Source organism: Aphanomyces invadans (genome assembly GCF_000520115.1).
Source record: "Aphanomyces invadans strain NJM9701 unplaced genomic scaffold supercont1.45, whole genome shotgun sequence".
Lineage (NCBI taxonomy): Eukaryota > Oomycota > Saprolegniomycetes > Saprolegniales > Verrucalvaceae > Aphanomyces > Aphanomyces invadans.
The window spans coordinates 194,647-217,288 of record NW_008580190.1 but is presented as its reverse complement, the minus strand read 5'-3'; the positions used below and the strand labels follow the sequence as shown (position 1 = coordinate 217,288).

Genomic DNA, 22,642 nt, shown 5'->3' with positions numbered 1-22,642 from the left:
ACTGCACCTGCACCGACTGCAAGTGTGGCCAACCTGCAGCCCCCACCGACGTGACGGGGTGCCAGGATAGCCCAAGCACTTGCACCAACTGCACCTGCACCAACTGCACCTGCACCACCTGCACCTGTACCGACTGCACCTGCACGAACTGCACCTGCAACGACAGTCAGCGTAGTTAGGGAGCAGTCCCTGCTGCTGTGACTGGGTGTCACGGTAATGCATGCACCTACACCAAGTGCGGCACTCATGGAGTGTAGTTGACATGATGCTTGCGCGTTTGCATGAATCAATTCATTCGGTTCTGCGTTGTGTACGCCCACTTTGTAGCGAAGCATTTGCTACCCTTCCGATATGCACACACCTCAAACTGGGTAGAGGGCATGTGTTGTCATTCCAAGAAAGCCCTCGTCGATCATTTGGTGGCAGACATAAAACAGCTAGAACCATAGGTAGGTGGCATAGGGACTTCGACCCCCGGAACGGAGACATTGATGTTGCTGCAGGCCAAAGTCGTGCAGTCCAATGCCGCGTGGCCCCTCCCATCCTGTGCTGGCCAACGTTCGGATGTCGCGATGCAACCGTTCCGTTGCAAATCAGTCTGCTCTAGATCCTTGGGACGGTATCATGATAGCCCAGGACGGCGAGTGCACGGATCACTTTCGACACGAGAAACATTCCGCGGATATGACCAACCAGCCGAGGAGTCACACAACTCCACGGCATCGCCAATGTACCTAGGATGTTCTGGCATGTGTAGCTCTCAAGCCACTTCGATGTGCCACGCATTCAGCATCGTCGAACAAGTCATTGCGAACTTGTGCACGCCGACCGCCCACGTTCGATCGAATGCACGGTAAACTCTCCAGGTACTGTTCGCACGTGCATAATCCGATTCAAAAATGAGATTGCCCGCTGGCGAAGACAACAACCCTTTCGCCACACCATCTTGAGAGAGGACCGAGTTAGTTCGCCAACGGCGCAATCGAGCTAGCCCAGACATGAGGCCTGTTCAGTAATTTGAACACTTCACTGTGGATTTCTCGCCAACCATGCCGTGCCATGGCGACTCACGCTCTACCCTGAATTGCGACTGCACCAACTTGGCCTCGAGTCGTCAAACTGGTCCGTCCAACGGCCCAGACTGCCTTTGCGGTCCAAGCCAGCGCTCTACGACGTCAGCGGGTCCTTGCGACCCCTGCACTTGTAACAACTGCACGTGCGGCCGCTCCGAGACTTCCTCCGCGACGACGGCAGGCCAAGGCAACCCACGAACGTGCACGGCATGTAGCTGTGGCTATGGTACCATCCGCACCTCAAGCTGTCGTAGTTTGGTCTCCCAATGGACCAACTGTCGTGCGAGTGCTCAAGTGCTTAACACATCTCTGCTGCAACCAGCAACACTTTGCATCACTTGCTTGCGCCACCACAATGCATCGTCGGGGTGCCGGGGAGTGCCAAGGCGTCTTGAAATGACGATATCGTTCGCTGTGGAGATATGGCTCTACAATCTGTACACTTGACGGTAAAGTTCGTTTTGTTGTGTTTGTCGTGTTTGAGTCGTTATAATTCTAGATAAGGCCTTCTCCAGAATTATAACAATATATAACGGAATCTTGGGCGTTTTGATTACCAGCCAAATCCAGTTGTTTGGCGCGAACGAGACGATGGTGCACACGGATGTGATCCGCGCGCTCTTGAGCAACGACAACACGGTTCGCCGTCAAGCCGAGTCCACGTACACCCAGATCAAGGCGCATCAGCCCATGGAGCTCGCCACCACGTTGCTCACGTTGACGTGCTTCCAAACGAACTCGACCGATGTCGAGACGCGCATGTTTGCTCCGGTGCTTCTTCGTCGCCTCGTCGAGACGGAGGGCCTTCCCAACGACGCTACATACCGCGCTCAGATGAAAACGCAACTGTTGGCGACTCTCGTCCAGGAAACACAGCCTCCCATTCGCCGCAAAGTGTCCCACGTCGTCGCTCAAGTTGCGCGCCAAGATGCGTCGTGGCCGGAATTATTGCCATCGATCGTCCAACTCACCCAACATCCCGACCCGGTACTGTTTGTCGCTCCCACGAATATCTTCGTCAACCTTATCCTAGGGCATGCAAGTCACTGCACTGGATGTCCTTGCCACACTCGCGGAATACACGGGCGCCAAGCTCAAGCTACACCACGAACAGCTCGGCAACGTGTTCGCCTCGTTTGTCGCATGTACTTGCGAAAAACATTTATCGTCTCCTCTCTCACAGCAGGATGTAGCGCCGACAGCGTGCACGGAGGCTCGCGTCGCGGCATGGAAGGCGCTGTCGGCTTTTGTCGTGCATCTTGAATCAAGCGATTCGCTGCAGCCATTTTCGCACCTCCTACCGCCTTTCTTGCAGGTACATCCTCGCTTCCGTAGCAAAATCTCCTTCTTTCGATTCCAGCCTCGTCGTCGTTCTTCTCCACTTCACGATTTTGTTGGATGTTGTAGTTACTCGAAGGGTCGCTGCAAAACCACGACGAAGTGGCAGCGCGAGAACTCCTTACGTCGTTCTTAGCCATGACCGAAGTCCATCCATCGCTGCTCATGCTCCACTTGGATCTAATCGGAAAGTATGGCACGAACCTCACACTCGATCAACCTCGTGTGCGTTGGTTTTTCATTGCACCCGTTCATCGTAGCGCTATGCTGTCGACGGCCCAGGCGCGATCGCTGTCGACCGATACACGCACGCTCGCGTTGGAATGCCTCCTCGCACTTTTTGAACACGCCGTACGTCCTGACAACCTCGGACCTGTGAACACTTGTGGTCGCGGCTCGTAAACTGGAACGACTCGCTCTTCACGCCGACTGTACTCCATAGACGCAACTCTTTCGATCGTCGAAAGCGTTGCTAGAAGCAGTCGTTCCTTGTCTGTTGGCGCTCCTCGCAGAACTTGACGATGTTCCGGCCTGGGTGGACCAGTTTGACGACCACGTAAGAACCCTTTTTCTCGTTTTGGCATGACTCTCCCGACTCCGCTTGCGCACAACCGTGGCCTTTGCATTTCTGGCTTGTGTGATGCGTGGTCGAATATGCCCCAAGTGGTCAGGATCATGTGTGTGCTGCTTCTCTCGATGTCCGACCTGTTTCGAGATATACATTGTTGTGTAAAGCCTCGAGAGCCAACTGGTCGCTGTGGACACCCGGTTGGATCGTTCTCACGTATAGTTTGTTGGCATTAGAAAGACGAAGGCACGGGTGTACGAGTCTGTGATGCGGGGGCCGGCGCCATCGATCGGGTCGCACACTCCGTGGGCGGCAAGGTGCTCGTCCCGTTAATCATGCCGTACATTGCGCAGTACCTAGAAGAGTCGACGTCATGGCAGCGCCAGCACGCGGCGCTGTTTGCCCTGGGGCTCATGGCAGAAGGATCAAAGGACTATTTGTTTCAAGTGTTGGACGTGTGGTTGCCCCGCATCCTTGATTTCCTGCAGCACCCGCACCCTCGGATTCGGTATGACGTACAAGGAATCGGTGTTGTCGCGTGGATGTGTTTTTCATTTTTACATACCTCGAGTTGTGGCACGCGTTGGACCGCATGACGCATCGCGTGGAGGTAGCCATGCCGCGTTGTTTTGCGTCGGCCAGTTCGCCCGAGATTTCGGCGTCGTTGCTCGGGGCAAGAACTTTCAAACCAAGTACCATGGCCAAGTCCTGCCTGCGCTGCTGCCGTTGCTGTCGGACGTACGTGGCGATGGAGTCCCATCAAAGAAGCCACTCGTCGTGGATGGATCATTCGCGCGATGGGGCTACATCCACCAAACGCGCTTTCCAACAAAGTTAACGGCGGACGCGTGTAGGCCGTGATGCGCAACCGTGGGTCGGCTGCGTCGGTGATGAGTAACTTTTGCCATCCCGAACACTGCCGCACCCAATATATACTGGCGATGCTGGACCCAATTCTATCGGCCTTGTTTCAAGCCTTACAAACGAGTCCACGGCAGGTATCGACGCTTCGATTCTGGTCACCTACGGCCCTTGTGGATGTGCAGCCATGGCAATCGCTGTCCCTGCGTTCACAAGGTGTAGTCCTCACTCGTCAAGCGTAGGTCCAAGAACAAGCCATCACGGCCGTGGCATGTGTGGCCAAGGTGGTCGGGGACGCTTTTGTGCTGCACTACAGCGTGTTCATGCCCGTGGCGGCGCATCTTTTGACGCAATCTCAAGGTACGACGATGAGTGCTTAGCAGTGGCGGAAGATGCTCGCCGCCTCGATGGCAAAAACGCGTTGTCGAGCACATGTCGTCTCAATTGGGTGTTGCTTGATTCTAGGCAAACAGTACGCGCTGTTGCGTGGCAAAGCGATGGAATGTGTCGCACTGATCGGGCAAGCGGTGGGAAAAGAAGCGTTCTTGAACGATGCCAAAGCAGTGATGGACATTCTCCTGCGCCACGAAACGGACGACAGCGGCGTCGAGCTGCAGTACCTCACACAGGCGTGCGTTCGCATTGCGAGCGTGCTGCAGGAGGACTTTGTCGCGTACTTGCCGTTGATAGTCCCCAAGTTGTTGCAGCAGGCCGCGACCAAGCCCGACGTTGTCCTGGTCGACTGGAATGACGAGACGGCGGCCACCGACGACGACGATGACGACGATGAACACGATGGGATTCACGAAATCGTAGTGGATGTGCAAGGCCAGGGCAAGAAGAAGCTCCAAATTCAAACGTCGGCCTTGCAGGGAAAGGAACTTGGGTTGAACATGCTGTACCAACTTGCGCTCGACCTCAAAGGCGCATTTGTTGCGTATGTTGAACCGGTAAGTGAATTCCATGACGGGATCGACGTGCATCGGGTTGGTTTCGTGGACAACGTGCTACGATGACGTGATGGGTAGCGTATGGAGTCATGTGTGTGTGTGCGTCGTAGGCTCTCAACGTCGTGCTCCCTCTGCTCAAGTTTCAGTACTTGGACACGGTGCGCATGCTCAGCGGGCTGACGCTAGCCAAGCTATTGGAAGCAGCGATTGCAGGGTCGGTCGTGACGTCGACGGCACCGCATCAAGTGCTCGAGCTCATTTTCGAACCCCTCTTGACGGTACGGTGTGCAAAGCTTGGGTCGAACGAGGGTGACACATGTGACTGAGTGGCGGACGGGAATGGTGGCAGGCTTTGATTGAGGAAGGCGACTTGGAATGCATCGTGGGGCTGTCAGAAGCTGTGGCGAGTGTGTTGGAAGCGACGAGGGCCGCCGCCGACAACGGATACCGCATGGGGATTCCTCTGGCGCATTTGCCGACGGTAGGGCTTTCATCCACAACGATTCTTGTGATGGACATTTTTGCTCGTGTTGCAAGAAATCGGTTGTGGATGCGAGTTGATGGAATGGCCACGCACTCTCGTTGTAGGTCTTTGACAAGCTCTTGGCGGTGTCCCACGCCAGCGTGCTGCGCCGCGTGCAAAATCTAAGCGATTCGGCCGACGATGACGAGGAAGAAGTCAACGCTGAAGACGAGGTACGGAACATGGCCCGCACTTTGTGTCGCGCATCGTGGTCTTTGTTCGATGTCGCTGCTCGATTGTGTTCCAGGAGTGGACAAGTGATCGAATCCGCTCGTCTTGAACGGCACCATCGAGTGTAAAGCGTTTCGTCGTAGGAAGCGATATTGCAAAACGTGGTCGATGCGATCGGGTGGACGATCAAGCAATACAAACACGATATTGTCCCGCTCTTCGTCGAGCACGTTGCGCCCGTCGTGAATCCGTACTTGGAGCCGTCGTTCCCTGCCGTCATCCGCGCCCACTTTATTTGCATCATCGACGACATCCTCGAGTTTGGAGGTGCCGCCGTCCCGCCAATCATGCCAACGCTTTTGACGCATCTCTGGAATGTAAGCTACCGTGGTGTCGTTTCTCGCGTCGCCGATGCTGCAGTCGTCACCACCATGTCTGTGATAGAGCCTGGAGGATACAAATCCATGTGCAATTCGAGCCGCCGCGTACGGGGCAGGGATTTGCGCGCAGCACGGTGGCATGGCTTTTGAACCGCACTGCGTCCCGACCTTACAGCGCGTGTGGACTTGCATTCAAGCATTGGTACGGGACAATTCGTCATGCATTTCTTTCACGGTTCGGAATTTTTCTGCATGACGAGTGTGGCGCGTTGAAAGGCCGTGGCTGACTCGTAGAATATAGGAGCACGATCGTGTCGAGACAGAGCAAGCGGCGGCCCGTGACAACTGCGTCTCTGCCGTCGGCAAGTTTTGCTTGTATCGAGCACACTTGGTCGACGCGCCGACGTTGTTGGGGCTATGGTATGCAATCTGTCTTTGTGGACGGTGTGAAGACGTGGCAGTGTGGCCAACTCTTCGTCAACGACCACCTCGCACCCCATGGTTGGGGTCCTGGCAATGCTCATGTGCAACGTGATGGTAGGTTGAACTGCCTGCCGCTGCAGTCGGACGCGATCGAAGCACGCGCCGTCCACGCCGACTTGGTCACGATGGTCGAACGGTCCAACATGGACTTGCTCGGCGAAAACTACGTCCATCTTGCGCTTGTGCTCAAAAAGTTCGCCGACATTTTGGCATTGGATCTCGACGAAGAGTTTGAGCCAGTGCTGGAAGACGAGACCAAGGCGCGACTGACGGCAGTACTGCAGCACATCCAAGCGACATATCCGCCAGCAATTGTCCAATCTGCGTGGTCGTCGCTATCCGAGGATGATCAGCAAGTGTTTGCGTCGCTGCAATGACGCAGATCGAGGCATCCATCACGCAGCCCATGACGATGGACTTCCCGGTCGGATGGTGCTTGTGTAGCTTGGAGATGTTGGTTGCCATACATTATCGACGAAACCCTCGTGGGCATGTGCTTTAAAGCCACTTCGTTTCAGCCGAGGTTGGTCATCTCCAAATAGTTGGCCACGTTGTCCGTGTAGTTAACAGGCACTGCGACGCAACGGTCTGCGCCATTGAGGACAGTAACCCGTTCGGCAAGCATGGATACACTCGCTCGGCGGTCTGTGAAGCGATGTTCTGGAGGTTCTCTGCCGTGGTTGGGCTCGGCGATCGCTCTCGACCATTGAATTTTCGTCCACCTCTGACGTGGCAGCGTAGTGGTGAACTACGTTCCTCAACCAATCACATTGCACAAAGCATCTGATTCGCTGCCATCGAACCAATCAAACTTGGCCATTTGCGATCTTCCAACTTGAAGAGGCACGATCGAGTGGGAAGTGGCGTCAGGACGCCGGGGATGAAACGGGGCGTAGCCCGACGCAGGCTCGACATGATCGATCGATCGCTAGATGCACCGGTCATCTGTCTTTCGAATACCTTGGTCGTGTCGAATCCGCCGAGCAACACAGAACGAATGCGTTCAAGCTCCCCACAACGCTAGCAACTTTTGAACGAACTATAACACCAGCAGACTCGACCGCAATTCGTGCATCGCCAGGCCTGGATCGGAGTGTTTAATTCTGCCTCCAAGTCAGCATCCAACGTCTTCGGCACGGTGGCTAGTCACGTGAACCACAAGCATTGTGATGTGCATGCAATACGAGAATATGAGCTGCAGGCGCCGACATCATGCAGGGCAAACAAACCACTGTTTTACTTAATACACACGTAAAACCGATCAACATAGATCTCGTCGTGGTTGGCGTGGCTTAAAATTGACGCGCCAAGCCTTTACAAACTGCCACAACTTTCGGACTTCGGCACGAAGGTGTAGACAACGCGAGGAAACGGCTAGACAGCCACGCCTTCATCATGACGCGCCCTCGTCCGGCAATCGCTTTAGCGCGAACTACAGTCGAGTTGAACGATGTCATGTGCGTATATAGTAAAACAGTGGTTTGGTATCCAGACTACGTCGGTTCCTACAGCTCAAATTCTTCGTAGTGCACGTCAAACCGCTTGTGATTCACGTGGCGAGCCGCCGTGTCGACGGCGTCGGACAGCGACTTGGGACCAGACACAAACACCCCGATCGGGGCTTCGTCGCGCGCCTCAGCGTTGATAGCGTCCAAGAGCTTGGTCAAGTCCGGACGGGAGTCCTCGACGCGGAACTCGTGGACAAAGTCCGCCGTCGCCGGCGCGGCGTTGGGATGCGCATGCAAATACATCGACGCCGCGTTCGCCTTGGCCGTCGGCGCCGTCGCCTTCTCAAACCCGACCACAATATACGACACGTACGCCCCGACCACGATGATGACGACTTCGACGATGCGCTGGATGGGCCAGTTCGCGGGGTTGCCGCCTCGAATCCGGAACGTCCAGCGGCTAAACATAAGCACGATCCAGCTCACGAGGAATGCGGTGAGGAACGCAGCGAGCTGGAGCGGCACGGACTTGAGGGCCCGCGCAAACGGCCGTGGTGCGGTCAACGGCGCGGTCGGGTGGAATTCACGCGTCGCGAGCGCGAGGGGGGCGTGATTCGCAGTGTACTCGAGTGCGGCGCCGTCGGCAGCTTGCGTCAAGAACAGCTTGACGCGAAACACCGTGCCGGCGGGGTCGAACTGACGGAGTTTGGTGAAGAGCGGCTCGAATTCTTTGAACAAACTCAGGTCTCGCGCGGCCCAGATGAGCCAAACGTTGCGGTTCACAGTGGCATGGCGCGCGGATTCGTATACTTCTTCGAGCATGCCGATGAGCGGTGTGACGCCGATGCCGCCGCCAACCAGGACGACGTTCGAGTGCGGGGCGACTTCGCTCTCTTTACTGCCGTAGAATGCGTCCACGTACACAACGGGGAGCTTGTTGGCTGTCTGGCACACTACGGCATGGTCGTAGAACGCAGATGTCCAGTCGCCGAGATCCTTGACGTAGATCGTAAACGTGTCCGGGTGCGCCGCCGGCGACGACGAGATACTGAACGGGTGCCACTGGACGGTCGAGATGGCCGGGACGCGGAGGTAGGCAAACGCGCCGGGGGTGAACTGACCGTTGGCGGCCGTGGACCGGCGCAGGACGAGGCGGACGACTCGGTTCGGGAGCGCTGCAACGTCGACGACTTCGGTCGGGACGTTTGAATGGGCCTGCGATATGATGCGGTTCACGATGTAGAGCGTGATGGCGGGGTAAAACCAGAGGATGTTGTTGTAGTAGTGTACGATCGAAAACACCACCGCCGGGATGAACAAGTAGTGGGTGTACTTGAACACTTGGTAGTAGTGGCGCCGGACAAACGGAATCGACGTGATCCCGAGCACGATGAAGCTGGACGTGGCGAGGATCCCGAAGAAGTTGATCCACGGCATCAGCCCTTCCTTGCCCAGATCGCAGTCGAAACACAGCACCATGTCGTGCAGTTCGTCCCGCATCACGTGCACCACGATGAACCCGATGCTGTGGCCCACGATAAATACGAGGCTCAGCACACCCATCCACATGTGGTATTTGACCCCATGCGCATACGACATGTTGAGCATGTCCATCCAGTAGCAGTGGCGGGTCACGGGCAGCGCCATGAACATCTAGCGTCCACGCACAACCTGTCAGCACGTCCATCGTATCCATGCGCAGTGCGTTACCATCGTGTAGCGGGCGTTCATCGCGAGGGTGATTGCGAGCGCCTCAAGGACGTAGCTGTCATTTGTGTGCAGGCCCTTCTTGACCAGACCATCCCACTTGCCCTTCATGTACCACCCAAGCACGATGGCATTGCCGAGGGTCAAGAGCAGAACGAAGAGCATCTCGCCGTAGCTGAGCGAGACCCACGTCGGTTTGCGACGGAGGGTGCGGAAAATGGCATGGCCGACGCGCGAGGGAGCCGTCACGAGCTGGCCCCCGAGCGTGTACGCGATCACGCCAACGAAAAACGGTCCGGCGCACAGGAACAGGACGTACGTCATGTTGACCATCTCGGCATGGCCACTTCCAGGGGGGTCGAGTTTGAGGAGGTTCCACACATCTCGAGGGCCGTTCGGGTCGGCGCCCCACCATCCGTTCATCGCGACCTTGATGTCATCGCGGTAGACGGGGGTGTAGTACATGGTCGCAAAAGCGATCGCCGTGAGCTGCGCTGCCGCTGTGAGGCACCACGCGCTGTGATTGAACCACGAGAAGCCCGTATTGGAGACGAGGGGCGAAGAGGTCGCCAACACGTCCGAGTCCGCGTTCTTGGGCGTGCGTTGGAGGCTGTACTCGGCAGCCATGGTGCAAATTGAATTGTGAACGCCCTGGCGCCGTCGGATTCATGAACCGAGGACGACCATGCCCCTTCACCCACCCCGGCGTGGAACATCCATTCGATCCAAAGATCGTGCAGTGCCACCGCGGATTTGCCCAACGCCAGCCAATCTCACGACCGGCGCTGCCTGATTGGCGCGGCGCGTGGGGCCAACCTTCAACGATTCGTTGTTGTTCGCCCGGCACCAGTTCAGCTGATACTCTGACCACCCTCGACACCCTGCACAGGCCAAGTCGCCCACTCGACAAATGCACGGAACCGTGGTGGCGGCAACGTTGGATGGGAGCGGCGGGGCAGTCTTGAGACCTCCGTCTGCTGCAGCGACGCCCCACTGTCTGCATGGAACTCTTGCGCAGCAGAAAATGTCAAGACACATTCCGTCCAGAGACCACTCTCGTGATACATCCAATTGTGATCGAGTCCACTGACGTTATAGTTGGTTCGAAAGTTGCTAGCGTGGTGGGGGAGCTTGAGCGCCTTCGTTCTGTGTTGCTTGGTGGATTCGACACGACCAAGGTATTCGAAAGACAGATGACCGGTGCAACTAGCGATCGATCGATCGTGTCGAACCTGCGTCGGGCTACGCCCCGTGCCATCCCCGGCGTCCTGACGCCACTTCCCACTCGATCGTGCCTTTTCAAGTTGGAAGATCGCACATGACCACGTTTGATTGGTTCGATGATGGCGAATCCGATGCTTCGTGCAACGTGATTGGTCAAGGAAGTCGACCTGGCACGCGATGATGCCGGTACGCTTGAGGTGGACGAAAATTCAATGGTCGAGAGCGGCCGCCGACCCCAACGGCAGTGAATCGGGACTGTGAAGCCAGGGATCCTCATCTCCAGGATGATCGCTTCACAGGCTGTCGAAAGAGCGTATCCATGCCTGCCGAACGGATCACTGTCCTCATGACGGGAACGGTCCAGCCGGTGTGGAACGTGCCCGCGATATCGAGACGAAAGTTGAAGTTTGCTATCCTGGCACATGTTACCAAGGTGCAAGTTCTATTTACGACATCCCGCAACGAGGGGGCATTCCGTTGTCGCATTCACACGCGTGGTGGGGGGGAGGTGCGTTGGAATCGATGGCACACGTCCAACCATATTCCGTCCCCCATTGAACAGCTTTCGACGAGTTGAGGGACACCATCGGAACGACTTGCACGCGAAAGGGAGGAGGATGGTGGAAAGAACGACGCAACCGAGATATCACCCTCTCAAGAGGGGGCGATGGCTGTGGATGCTACTCGATCCGCCACGGGGCGGACCTTTCGACAACGACGAGCACCGAGATTCGTCGCCTGGTGATGAGCCCTGTCCCAATTTGGCTGTCCGCACACACATCGTCCGTCGTCGAGGGTACGGCATACCTTCGATCGTACACCAAGTGAACACCGCCGCTCCCCCCATCCGACACAAACAGTCGCTACCGCAAGAGAGAAAGGAAATCCGGTCGTGCCATCGGCGCACTCCTTTCTTCTTCGTATCGTGCACGCAATCTTGTGGGATATCTTTGGTGAATGCCCTCGCAAGACGAATGTAAGGGAATGTCCTTTTGCCGCTCGCTTCCATGTCTAGGCCATGCCCCTCCCCGTCGATCGTGCCAAAGGTCGCGAACGAATGTCAGTCATGATTGCCGGATGCTTCGCGAGCCGGAACACACCACGCACCGCTTGTTCAGAAGTGCCATGTCGTATACGAGCTAGTAGCCTGAAGGCAAGAGTTTGTCGGTGTAGCCAAGTCCCAACCAAGCAAACGACCAACGAATTCCAGCGCTTTGGCAGCGTTATTCAGCGCCTCGTCACCTTCCGACTCTAGTTTCATGAGCGAATCTAGCTTGGTTCGACCAAGCTTCCACGACATCCAACCAGCCTCATGTGTAGACGCGGTCACCGCAGTCGCCATCGATCTCAACCGTACATGCCGGTGCAAACCCTCCGTACTGTACGATTCTTGTATGGTATCGCCAGAGTCCTGGGGAAGATATGCGCGGAAGCTCTGCATCTGGAGGACGACGGCGACATACTTGACACCACGATTGCCGCTCCCATCCCAAGAAGTACTACAATGCATGTGACCTCCACTACCGCCACACTTGAGTTGGAATGTGTTTCCCTGGTCAAATCGGGTGTTAATGGCTGTGGTTACATTGCCAAACGCGTCGTTCCTTCGCTCTTTTCTCCCGGGAGCGGGAATGCAATGTGAGGCAGCGGTCATTGCCTGCGCCGATGGCTTCCCCAGCGGTGTTGGCAAGGAGAATGCAGCATGCGGACATAGCGCCTGCCATCCTGTCTAGCAGAAACGCTGTACCTCTTGGTTCGATTCAAACAGGGGCTGTTTCGACGATGCCTTCTCGCACCGTGGGTCCACCCAGCTGCATCCAGTCCAGCCATTCACCACGGCGACTATACAACGACCTAGTTAGCTGCGCTACCATGCCCGAATCCCAACATCGATAGGTCGTCGCTTCGTTCAACGAACCAACGATCCGTGCTGTGTGATTGGCCGGTTTGTCACATCCGCGAACAGTCACTTGTTCCAGTGTGAACACCACATTTGGTCCCGTCGCCGTTGGATTCCGCCGCGCTGTTCGTGCCATGTTCCTCGAGAGCATTGCGGCCAACTTGGTCAACAAGTTTTGTCGGCGATTTATCAAAGATTTCAAAAAGGAGGTTCGGTCGCCTAGCCGTCCACGGTGCTTGAAACGCGCTCGTTGTAGAACTTGTCGCTGAGCTTGTCCGGCGAAGTCGTGCTGACGCAGTTCGAGCTGAACACCGATGAGATCAAGCAGCTCCAGCTCCCGGTGGAGCTCAAGAGCTTTTGTGTCGGCAAGTTGCGGTTGCGCGTGCCTCTCGTCCATCTCACGACGCAGTCGCCCGAGGTCGAGAGGAGCAATCTCTCGTCGTAGTGACAATGAACGCCGTCTTTGTAGATTGAACTGAGTGACGTAAACGTCCTTTTGGGCACCCCGCGGGACCCCAAGTGGGACGTCGATTCGCTGTATGTGGCAGAACAGAGCAAGATCTTTCTCATGACGCTCCTGCTGGACCTGTTCTCGTCCGACCCGTCAACGTCGCCGATAAGCCACCACCGCCACATCAACAAACCCCCCAAGGGCAATCACGGCCAGATCACACCGTCGATTGCCGCGCTCATTCAAAATAGCCACATTACGATTGAGCGCATCCACGTTCGATTTGAAGACGGGCTAGCCGGCGACACCCTCGTGGACGTCGAGGCGACTGCGGCGCCGTCCTACGCGTTAGGCGTGACTCTGGAGAGCCTGATTGTGTATCCATCGACGCCGTCGACTGCGACCGCCATACCCGCCTCCGACAAAGTTTTGTCGCTCAAGGCCTTGACCGTATACTTGAAGTCCGACTCCCTTTTTGAAGACATGGCCCCGAACGATCGAGCAGCCGCGTTTCGCACGCCTTTCGACGCTCCTTCTGTCCCCGCCGCCACCAAGGCACACCTGCCGCTGCTTGAGCCCTTGTCCGTGGACGTCCAAGTCCAGATGACACTACTGCCCGTGGTTCAGTTGGCCTTCAAAATCCACGTGCCCATCGTCCACATCAACATTGCGCCGGCGCACTATCAGTTTTTGGATGCATTCCTGACGCATGTGGACCGGTTCGATCGATTCAGCCTGTACCGCCGGTTCCGCCCCGTCATGGCCACCGACCCGTTGTCGAAGGTGGAAGGGAAGCGCACGAACTGGAAGGACTGGTGGCGGTATGCGATCGTGGCCGTGATGATGGACCTGAACGACCCCGTGCGCCGCAAACCCACGTGGAGATCGACGCTCAACCTCGTGCTCGTCGGGCTGCAGTACACCGCGCTGCGCCGAGCGGTAGCCCCATACTTGATCCGACAAACCACGGGCACTGCGTACGTTGGATTCGGGATGTCGTGTGCTTGTCCTGTCAGGATGGAACTTGGTGGTCTCGAGTGTTGAAGTTGCCGCGTTGCCGTAGCTCTGTGTTCAACCCTTGGGCATGGTGAGGCTAACCATCGCGTAGGGACCACCACTTTTTGCAGTACCGCGAGGATTTCAAAGGCAACGAGAGCGATTCCAAGTCTCCGGTCGATCGATCCCTCACGTTTGCATCAGGTGCAGAAGCGCTTGCCCGGTGGAATTTTCTTCCACCTGGCTAACGACGGACGTGGTAGCGTTCATCCCCAAGCATGTGACGCATTTTGGCGACGGCATTTTTGCGGGCGTATACGGTCTGTCCCGGTGCTTTGTTCGTCACGCGCATGGCCCCGCGACAAAGCCATCTGCCACTTGCACGGTACATGAATCCGTTTCCGTCAACGATTTTCAACTGAACGAGCTGGGAACGCACGCAGGCCGACGACGCTGCGGCGGCGGCAACCCGCCAAGCGGAGCCGGTGGCAGTCGACTCGGAAGTCGCAGACGCCAAAGCGTTGTGGCACCGTCAGCTTTGCATTGATGCGAGCTTCCGTCCTGTGATCGTCGCCAAGCTGCGGGCCCTGGCCGTGCGGCAGATGGACCGCAAGGAGCACAAGGCGGCGGTCTCGACCAAATTGCACAACACGTCCAAGGGCACTTTGACGTTGACGTTGATGGAGGGCCACGGCATTCCAAAGCCGATGGTGCTCTTTTGCAAAGTCAAGGTACGCGCGTCGACGTTGCCAGTTCGACAGCGGTGGCAACCAAACGTCGACGTCTTCAACTGCCCTTTGTTATGTGTAGGTTGGGCACAAAGGTACGCCGTACACGGGCGAGCTCGTGCACTGCGAGCCACCGCCTCGTGGCGCCGGGGAGCGCTCGTCATTGGCCGTCCTTTTTGCTCAATCGTACGAATTCCGCGTCGAGGGAGGTCCAAATGAAGATTTTCTCCACGTCAACTTGTTTGACCGGTGGCCCATGTTCAACCAGTTTGTCGGCAAGTTCCGCATCCCCATGGCAGCGCTGACGTCGACGAGGTACAGCTATCCATGCGATCGCATGACCCAAACGTGTGGTGTGGCAGCCACTCGGATCAAGCCGTCGTGGTCGAATCTGCCGACATGAAGGCCCATCGCATGCAGCTGCATTTCTTGAGCGTGTTTGTGCCGGACGCGGCGGCGACGACGCCCAAGGCGAAAGGTGCCGCCACGGACGCGCAAACAACCGAGCCCACGTTTGCATCGTCCACAGCCATGATGCAGGCGGTGTACCCTGGCGTATTCGCCTCGAAACCGCACTCGACATACTCTTGGTACGCTTTGGCTCCCGCGCAATTGCCTCTCACTTGGTCGGCAACTGGCTCAGGTACATGGACAAGGTCCAGCCGACATTGCAAAGCCTGACCATGGAAGCGACGCTGGCCAAGCTCGACGTCACGTTTGTGTTGCCATCCAGGGGCACAACAGCCAAGCAGCCGTCCGCATCGTCCATTTTGTTGGGGAAGGTTGCGTCTGCCCGCCACGACCTGCTCGCGATCGAGCTGCGCGCGATGCAGTACCGGCTCAAGTTTGTACCGTCGCACCTCAAACATGCGATGGTGATCGGGCGCTTGGACATGCATCACGCAGTCAGCGACGGATGGGAGCGCAAGACGACGACGAGGTTTTTCCAAGCTCCACGACATGTTCCCGCCGACGACGCCGACGACTCCGGGTCCCCCTTTGCCTCGTTCGAGCAAGTGCTCGACACCCACCAGCCCGTCAAGTCGAAAATATCGACGCAGGACGTCCAAGTGACTGTGGACATTCCCGTGCTCCTCCGCCACGTCATGTTTGTCGTGAACAAAGTTCCTGAATTAACCGTGCTGTCGTCGCTGTTTGCCGCGCCGGTCTATCAAGCCATGATGAAGTATACTCGCGGCGGCGAAGACGATGCGACCGACGACGACGCCGCCGCGCGTCCGCCCGATAGTGCGCAACTGCCCATGTCAACTTGCAAGGATGCCGACAGAACGGCGTCTCGATCGACTACAAGCAGTGGCATGACGAGTCCCCGGTTCTTGGGGACGTGGAAGTGGACGTCAGAGCGTTCTAGTGCCACAGCGCCGCCGCCGGCGAAACTAGCCACGACGCCAACGGGCAAAGGCAGAGACCGCAGTACCGAGTTTCACGCGCATGTACGAACTCGGCACATACGGGTTGCTCGTAGCCCTTTCTATTGTGGCCAGCATCCAATGTCCATGGCACTCACTCGACACGGCGGTTGTGGTAGATTGAACTGGGTGCGCTGCATCTTGCTCTTGCCGGCGCAGCCGCGCAGCCCTCGATGGACAGCCCTGTAGGACATATCCTTTGTCGCCAGTCCAGGCTCAACTCTGTGTGTTAGGACAATGGTGCTGGCGGCGGGAACCCAGACCGAAACGAGCCCGGCGACGGACCGTTCAACGTGCTGGAAGTGGTGGTGCCGGGGTCGGCTTTGCACGTCGTCGGGGGCAAAGGCCTCCCGACCGAGATCAAGTCTGGAAACTCGACGGCCCTTGTCAAAATGGACCGCGATGTTCCGTGGGTCCTGCAGCAACTCGACAGAATCGGGCGCGTCGTGCACCGGCAGCTCAAAGTGGACGCCCGCCCTTTTTACGTAATTCGTCGCCACGTCCGTTCCATCGTTCGACCCCGATCGTGGTAGGATAAGCCGCACTTGGCCAGTCGGTACAAGGTGCAGCGATTCGAGTACGAGATCCACGAGCTCGAACGGCAACTCGCCATGTTTCGCGTGCTGATCCGCCAAGTGGTGGCCTCGCCGTCCACGTACCACATCGACCCTGCCGACTGCGCGTCGTTGCGGCTCATGGTGCGTTGGAAGCTGTTCCTTTGAAAGGTTTCAACGATCGCGCGATCGTCGTGATGGGAATTTGGATCCATGTGATCAACGAACGCACGAACGAACGATCCGCGGGCCGATTATTCAACCGGACGTGATAGGTGCGCGACATGCAGCCCAAAGTCATCGACGCGACCCCCGCGACGATCTCGACCGTTCAATTTGATGCGATGCGCATGGTACTTCAGCAAGGCATGACCGTACTCAAGCACAACGTACGTCAAGGCGACCCGTCGTGGCGCGTGCTGTGGCTGCACGAGCGCCCCGGGAATGGTACCGACAAGTCGAATTCGTCGGCAGCGCTATGTTTGGCCAAGAGAAACGACCGCAAACATGCCAAAGGTAACCCGCGTGTTTCGCCTGGATGCGACTGGACGGCGCCGCGATGTTGTTGTCTTGTGTTTGAATGGATGGATGGGAGGTCGCCACATGATTCGAGTCCGTGTAGTGCTGCCGCTGGCGTCGATTGCGGCCATGGCAACGGACGTGATGACTCCCGCCCTGGCCAGGACAGGACTCGCCACCGCGATCGGCACGTACTTGGTCCTCCAAGTCGTCGACGAAGTCAAACCGGTCAGCCTCGAATTTGCCTCGGCCGAGCTCCGAAATCTTGTCGCGACCACGATAACCCGTCTGCTGCCCGCTTCGAAGTAGCGCGCACGGGGCGTACGACAGTCGGGGGTGGGCGACCATGCCAACAACGGATTCCGTGGCGCGGGGCCGTCGTGCGAAGTGGAGCTGTCCCGTGTGCATGTTTCGAACCTTTGTGTGTGGAAAGAGAATGGCCCAAGTGGCCATGCATCCTTGTTGAATTCGTGGCAAGCGCGGGCTATTTTGCTTCGAGACGATGGAAGAAAAACACACACACACGGAGCTGGTCGATGCAGCTACGATTTCTCGTCAAGTAGATCTGTGCTAGATGAAGCTTTGATAAAGGGTTTGGTTGGGAAGGTCCCGCTGCAGCCGCCGTGTGCAGGGTGACGCTTTTGACGTGGTCGTGTGGTACCCGACCACGTCAAACCATGCCTAGCCAGAGCGCTGCATTCGCCGCAAGGAACATCGACGCTTCTGGCGCCAGAGAGGAGGCGGTAGACTTGGGCGATGGCGTCGTTGGCATTCGTGTACCGTTGCCGCATACGCCCCCCACGGCACTGGCGAAGGCGCCCATGTCGATGGGACCGATGGAGCAGGACGGGATTTGGTTGATCACGGGGATCAATGGTTTGCATTCTGATGCTGCGCAGATGGCCGCTGCATTGGCATTCGTGAGGGGCGCCGTCGGTGGCATGAACGACACGTTGGTGGCAGTTTGGCACAGCGCCGCGCTCGACATCAACGGCGCAAACGTTTGAATGAACGCAGAGATGTTACATGCTGGGGGCAAGTCGGCACCAACGAACGCCAACAACGTCACGATGACCATCACAGGGACACTTGTCGTCATGGCCGTTGTGTGCAGGGTGCGCTTTGCAGATTGGCACCACGGCGTCGGCTATCTTTGGAGGGTTTCCGTTTCACCAGAGTGACTGGTTTCCACGCATCCCAGCACGACGCAAGCATGGCCATTGCCCTCCCTCCCCTTTGGCGCTGCATTCGTTCAAGCGGACGGTCAAAGGTCCGTCGCACCATGCGGAGATGCCACCGAGAAAGCATATCGTGGGCATGGTGAAAATACGCAGAAATTGGTCGAAAGTTTGGAGAAAATTTCTAATTTTGGAAGCAACAAAAAACGTGAAACACCGAAAAATCGTCGATTTTCGACAATATTTCGATGAAATTTTCAGTTGGATTTGACCTCTGTTCGCAGTGCCTAGTTCACCGCCACCATCGTTTTGAAATATCGCCATGGCCAACATTTGGATCGCCGCCAGCGACGGCAACATCGAAGCGGTCACAGCATACCTCCAGAGCGGAACGACCGTAAACGCGCAGGACGAGAATGGCTACACTCCCTTGTACGTGATGTCATTAGGCTCTGATTGTCCTGACCGCGGGCCAACCCAGGCAAGCTGCCGTGAGTTACAACCACCCGGAATTGGTGCAGGTGTTGTTGGGAGCTGGCGCATCCGCGACGCTCGGTGACTTTGACAATGAAACGCCACTGCACTTTTGCGAAAGCGTCGAGATTGCCAAGATTCTGCTTCGCCACGGTGCCGACATCAATGCGAAGAATGCTGACATGCGCACGGTACGTTTGCCGTCGCACTGTTGAAATGTATCCCATGGATGTCTACAGCCCCTCGACTCTGCGATGGATGACGAAAACGAGGAGCTCGTCGCGTTCTACGAAGCAAACGGGGCTGTGAGCTCGGGCATCGTGTCCGAAGAAGCTGCGTCGCTGGCACAACTCCAAGCGATGATGGAAGCACAGGAACAGATCGACCGAGAACATGTCGCGGATATGGAATGATATGTAATTTACAACTGTCAGCAAATATGCATCGCCCTTGAATAATACCATCTCTACTTAGTTCGATCCTGCCAGCTCGAATAAGCCTTTCAGCGGCCCGTCGAGCTGTACACAAGGCACAAAATTCATCGAGCATGGCGGCACGGAGACTTGAAGTGACTGCCAGCAAGAGAATGGCCAGTCGCACCGATGGCGGCCTGCACTCCGAGTTCCTCTAATCTAGCTTCAGCTCTACGTTCCATACACGCAACACATGCATCAAAACCACTCAGCAAGAATCGATCTACATAGGTGATTCAGGCTCATTATATCATTTTTGTATCATCGTGGTGTGGGTGTGCCATTCATGGCGCCATGGCACGACCATGCGCGGGCGGTACGGAACCCTCGAGGCGAATTTGAAAATGGCTCGTTGTGGCCACCAGCTAACGCTGCGTGCTGATTGGTTTAACGCGAGGATTCAAAACCCAGGAAATATATATGAATTTTCGTCCAATTTCTTCAATTTCACCAAAGTTTCCTAGGACCAGTCGCACGAAACACCCAAATGAAGATGAATTCGGGAGGGTGCATTGGACGGCCACCACCGTACAAATTCCGGCAAGGATACCTATCAGGCTCAAGCGCAGCTACAGTACTGCAGCTCGGGAAGGTCTCCACCGCTGTTTGAGCTGATCTGGGTGCATTTTCAACTGAGGTAGCAGGTGGTTACCCTAAATACTTAATAGTGTACTACAATTCATGAGCGTTTGTAGCGTGTCGGTTATCCGGATAACAGATGGGAGGAGATTGTCCAAATAATCGCTATCACTTTGTAAATATTGTCATAATGCAATTGCGCAGGACGAAGCAAGGATTTGGCGCGGATGTGATCGTCAACCGTGCATGACCATGGCTCGACGGCGGTCTATCTCGCATGACTCGGAACTAGGCATTACTGTGGCTGACTCGGTTATTCAAGGATATTGGGTATCCTTCTCTTCCTGTTTAAATGGTTTCTAGTAATTGGCGAATTTGTGAAATGGATTATCCGGATGATCGGGAAGTAACGGGAGAGCGCTGGGTCCTTTTGGTGCAGCGACATTCGTCATGCAACGGGCTGCGTGGTGGATGGAAGCACGGGACGACGCGCGTGGCCGACGGCTGCGGCATCTTGGATCGTATGCCGCCGACGATAGTGACGAGATGAGTACTACAACGATCGCACTGATCGCGAGTGTGAGCACGTTGATGGTGGTCTTACTCTTGTACCTTGCCTGCCGGATGAACGCTCGGTTGCACAAACGGCACCATGATTTGCGCCGTGAGGTACGTCGCATCCAAGCAACCCGTGCCGTCATGGAACGAAGCAAGCAATCGTCGTACCACTCGACTCATGACGGCGAGACTGGAGTGAGCGTCGGGCTTGGTCACGTCCAGCTCGCGCACGACGTTCGATTCGACCCGAATTTCGCCCACACCCGCATCCCACACCACGAACTACACAACCTTCGCTTCGTGCGTGCATTCATGTACCATGTGATGCAAGTTAACAACTTCATGTTTGACAGGTCGCAAAAGGGTCAGGCACCGTCGTGTTTCAGGCTGTCTTCAACAACGTGGTCATTGCAGTCAAGCAGCTCCTGCCATCGCAATGTGGATCGCTGCTGATCGTATCGGACTTCATGCGAGAAATCCGCCTCGCCGCCACGTTGGAGCATCCCAACATTGTCGGGTTCGTCGGGTTAGCATGGACCGAAGGCTCCAGCTTGGCCGATCTCTCGCTCCTCACGGAATTCATGCCGAACGGTAAGCTCGATCATGTGCATCACAATATGGCTGTGGCTACAATGCTGCACGCGTGTATTTGGGGAATAATCCATGGCGTTGTGGGGGAGCCCTGGAACAACCGGTGCACCTGGTTTGGCTTTGTTGGAACTGGACGAGGTCACATGCAAAATGTATTCAACCTAGGGGATCTGATGGGCTTCCTCAAGTACGAGAAGAAGACTCCTGCCGCCGACCGACGTCTGCGACCGACTTGGGATGCACCGGTACGTGGCAACATGCTTGTTTGCTTTAGGAATGCCGCCGCTGGCTGAATGAGAGAGACTCCATGATGACGCTTTTCAACCTGTGGCGCAACAGCCTGCGGTGATATTCTGTGGCAGAACTTGTGTCTTGTGATGGCTCGTTCGCGTCCTCATGGTGATGTCCTGGACAACAGAATCCTCTGGCAACCCCTGCCTCCAGCATACGCACCACATTCAGCAACGGCGGCCATTCGTCGAGTCGCCACCGCATGCGGCGGGAAATGATTGAACAAGGCACATCGAAGGCCAGCCTCGCAGCTGAAGTCGCCGACGCCTTGGCGTATCTTCACTCATTCCAGCCGACGGTAGGTTGGCCGCATGTCTTGTCCATCCTTCTTCGCGTATGTGCCGCGTGTGGCTAACTTGAGGTGCAGGTCATCCACCGCGACCTCAAGTCCAAGAACATTTTGCTCAGCCGGACGTGGAATGCCCGCCTGAATGACTTTGGGTACAGCCGCGTGACGAGCCAAGACGACTTGATGACAATGAACGTCGGGACGATTGCGTGGATTGCGCCCGAGGTGCTAACTGGCGGCAGGTACACTGAACAAGCAGACATTTACAGCTTCGGCGTACTCCTGAGCGAACTGGACTCGCTTCAACCTCCGTACACCGATCTCACGCGAGACTACATTGAAGAGCACCACAGCGAACTCTCAAACGACCTACACCATCCCAAGGTCAAGGCGAAGGCCAAGAACCTGAGCAACGCGTTCATTGCAATGAGTGTCGCGGAAGGGAAGCTCGCGCCGACGTTCACCAACTTCATTCCGCACGAACTGCTCGTGCTGGCGCGGGAGTGTCTCTCCCACGCCCCGCAAAACCGACCGACGGCCATTGAGCTGTCATTTCGCCTGCGGTCGTTCATCGTCGGCGACTAGTGTATATGTTTCGACCTAACTTAATTCTTTACCGTGTACGGATGGAGGGGCTGGCATCCGGATACGGTTGGCGACATCGAAGTTTAACGGCCATTAGGGTCTGGCTCTGTGCCGGTTGTCGACCAACGCCACGTTGCCACAACGTAGAGTAGGCGCAGCATGTAACCATTGCGATCGAGACACAATGTCTCGGACGCAATGCTTGCCCAGGTTTGTTTGAAGACGCCATGGACACGCTCTTGGCCGTCGATGTGTCAGCCGAACGTGTTGCGATGTTTCAACTGGGCATGCCACGTTTAACGTCTTGGTTTTGGGCAAAA

At 56.6% G+C, this 22,642-nt stretch overlaps 6 protein-coding genes across 13 annotated transcripts; 4 read left to right on the top strand and 2 right to left on the bottom strand.

The window, feature by feature from the left end:
- The first annotated feature begins 1,612 nt into the window (after positions 1–1,612).
- Positions 1,613–6,939, top strand: H310_12945 (hypothetical protein). Its single transcript, XM_008880247.1, has 18 exons — positions 1,613–2,060; positions 2,107–2,218; positions 2,267–2,388; positions 2,481–2,602; positions 2,672–2,762; positions 2,854–2,967; positions 3,216–3,487; positions 3,594–3,717; positions 3,834–3,977; positions 4,083–4,200; positions 4,306–4,790; positions 4,901–5,068; positions 5,140–5,271; positions 5,379–5,486; positions 5,628–5,861; positions 5,929–6,066; positions 6,166–6,284; positions 6,406–6,939. Exons 1-18 carry the CDS (start codon positions 1,665–1,667, stop codon positions 6,722–6,724), a joined length of 3,318 nt encoding a protein of 1,105 aa, XP_008878469.1. The 5' UTR covers positions 1,613–1,664; the 3' UTR covers positions 6,725–6,939.
- Positions 6,940–7,564: 625 nt separating this feature from the next.
- Positions 7,565–10,129, bottom strand: H310_12944 (hypothetical protein; the record flags this gene model as incomplete). The annotated part of the gene is made up of 2 exons (XM_008880246.1): positions 7,565–9,448; positions 9,506–10,129. The coding sequence occupies 2 exons, from the start codon at positions 10,127–10,129 to the stop codon at positions 7,853–7,855; spliced, it is 2,220 nt and encodes a 739-aa protein (XP_008878468.1). The 3' UTR covers positions 7,565–7,852.
- Positions 10,130–12,760: 2,631 nt separating this feature from the next.
- On the top strand, positions 12,761–17,613 carry H310_12943 (hypothetical protein; the record flags this gene model as incomplete). Its single annotated transcript, XM_008880245.1, has 14 exons — positions 12,761–12,835; positions 12,883–13,044; positions 13,096–14,054; positions 14,186–14,277; positions 14,337–14,458; positions 14,517–14,804; positions 14,884–15,116; positions 15,164–15,391; positions 15,445–16,255; positions 16,351–16,416; positions 16,465–16,716; positions 16,765–16,929; positions 17,061–17,301; positions 17,408–17,613. 14 exons carry the CDS (start codon positions 12,761–12,763, stop codon positions 17,611–17,613), a joined length of 3,900 nt encoding a protein of 1,299 aa, XP_008878467.1.
- A 150-nt stretch (positions 17,614–17,763) lies between these two features.
- H310_12942 (hypothetical protein) lies at positions 17,764–18,611 on the bottom strand. Its single transcript, XM_008880244.1, has one exon. It carries the CDS (start codon positions 18,401–18,403, stop codon positions 17,975–17,977), a length of 429 nt encoding a protein of 142 aa, XP_008878466.1. The 5' UTR covers positions 18,404–18,611; the 3' UTR covers positions 17,764–17,974.
- A 153-nt stretch (positions 18,612–18,764) lies between these two features.
- Positions 18,765–19,696, top strand: H310_12941. 2 transcript variants are annotated; one of them, XM_008880242.1, is made up of 4 exons: positions 18,765–18,914; positions 18,964–19,147; positions 19,196–19,372; positions 19,431–19,696. In XM_008880242.1, the coding sequence occupies exons 1-3, from the start codon at positions 18,805–18,807 to the stop codon at positions 19,367–19,369; spliced, it is 468 nt and encodes a 155-aa protein (XP_008878464.1). In that variant the 5' UTR covers positions 18,765–18,804; the 3' UTR covers positions 19,370–19,372; positions 19,431–19,696. The 2 variants fall into 2 exon arrangements, with proteins under 2 accessions (XP_008878464.1, XP_008878465.1); XM_008880243.1 differs by having other exon boundaries at positions 19,196–19,696.
- Positions 19,697–20,437: 741 nt separating this feature from the next.
- Positions 20,438–22,364, top strand: H310_12940 (TKL protein kinase). Of its 7 annotated transcripts, XM_008880240.1 has the most exons (5): positions 20,438–20,866; positions 20,920–21,157; positions 21,323–21,402; positions 21,576–21,746; positions 21,816–22,364. In XM_008880240.1, exons 1-5 carry the CDS (start codon positions 20,459–20,461, stop codon positions 22,320–22,322), a joined length of 1,404 nt encoding a protein of 467 aa, XP_008878462.1. In that variant the 5' UTR covers positions 20,438–20,458; the 3' UTR covers positions 22,323–22,364. The 7 variants fall into 7 exon arrangements, with proteins under 7 accessions (XP_008878462.1, XP_008878457.1, XP_008878463.1 ...); XM_008880235.1 differs by having other exon boundaries at positions 21,576–22,364; XM_008880241.1 differs by having other exon boundaries at positions 20,920–21,402.
- Positions 22,365–22,642: the final 278 nt, after the last annotated feature.

What these genes read in the sequence shown, in the direction of transcription:
- H310_12945 (XM_008880247.1), top strand. Translation starts at nt 1,665, where the DNA reads ATGGTGCACACGGATGTGATCCGCGCGCTCTTGAGCAACGACAACACG. An exon ending in TGGACCAGTTTGACGACCAC is followed by an intron (nt 2,968 to 3,215) that starts GTAAGAACCCTT and finishes TGTTGGCATTAG; the next exon opens with AAAGACGAAGGCACGGGTGT. An exon ending in AAGTCAACGCTGAAGACGAG is followed by an intron (nt 5,487 to 5,627) that starts GTACGGAACATG and finishes GTTTCGTCGTAG; the next exon opens with GAAGCGATATTGCAAAACGT.
- H310_12942 (XM_008880244.1), bottom strand. Translation starts at nt 18,403, where the DNA reads ATGACGACAAGTGTCCCTGTGATGGTCATCGTGACGTTGTTGGCGTTC.
- H310_12941 (XM_008880242.1), top strand. Translation starts at nt 18,805, where the DNA reads ATGGCCAACATTTGGATCGCCGCCAGCGACGGCAACATCGAAGCGGTC. An exon ending in GAGAATGGCTACACTCCCTT is followed by an intron (nt 18,915 to 18,963) that starts GTACGTGATGTC and finishes GGGCCAACCCAG; the next exon opens with GCAAGCTGCCGTGAGTTACA. An exon ending in AGAATGCTGACATGCGCACG is followed by an intron (nt 19,148 to 19,195) that starts GTACGTTTGCCG and finishes GGATGTCTACAG; the next exon opens with CCCCTCGACTCTGCGATGGA.
- H310_12940 (XM_008880241.1), top strand. Translation starts at nt 20,459, where the DNA reads ATGCAACGGGCTGCGTGGTGGATGGAAGCACGGGACGACGCGCGTGGC. An exon ending in AACTACACAACCTTCGCTTC is followed by an intron (nt 20,867 to 20,919) that starts GTGCGTGCATTC and finishes CATGTTTGACAG; the next exon opens with GTCGCAAAAGGGTCAGGCAC. An exon ending in TTCACTCATTCCAGCCGACG is followed by an intron (nt 21,747 to 21,815) that starts GTAGGTTGGCCG and finishes CTTGAGGTGCAG; the next exon opens with GTCATCCACCGCGACCTCAA.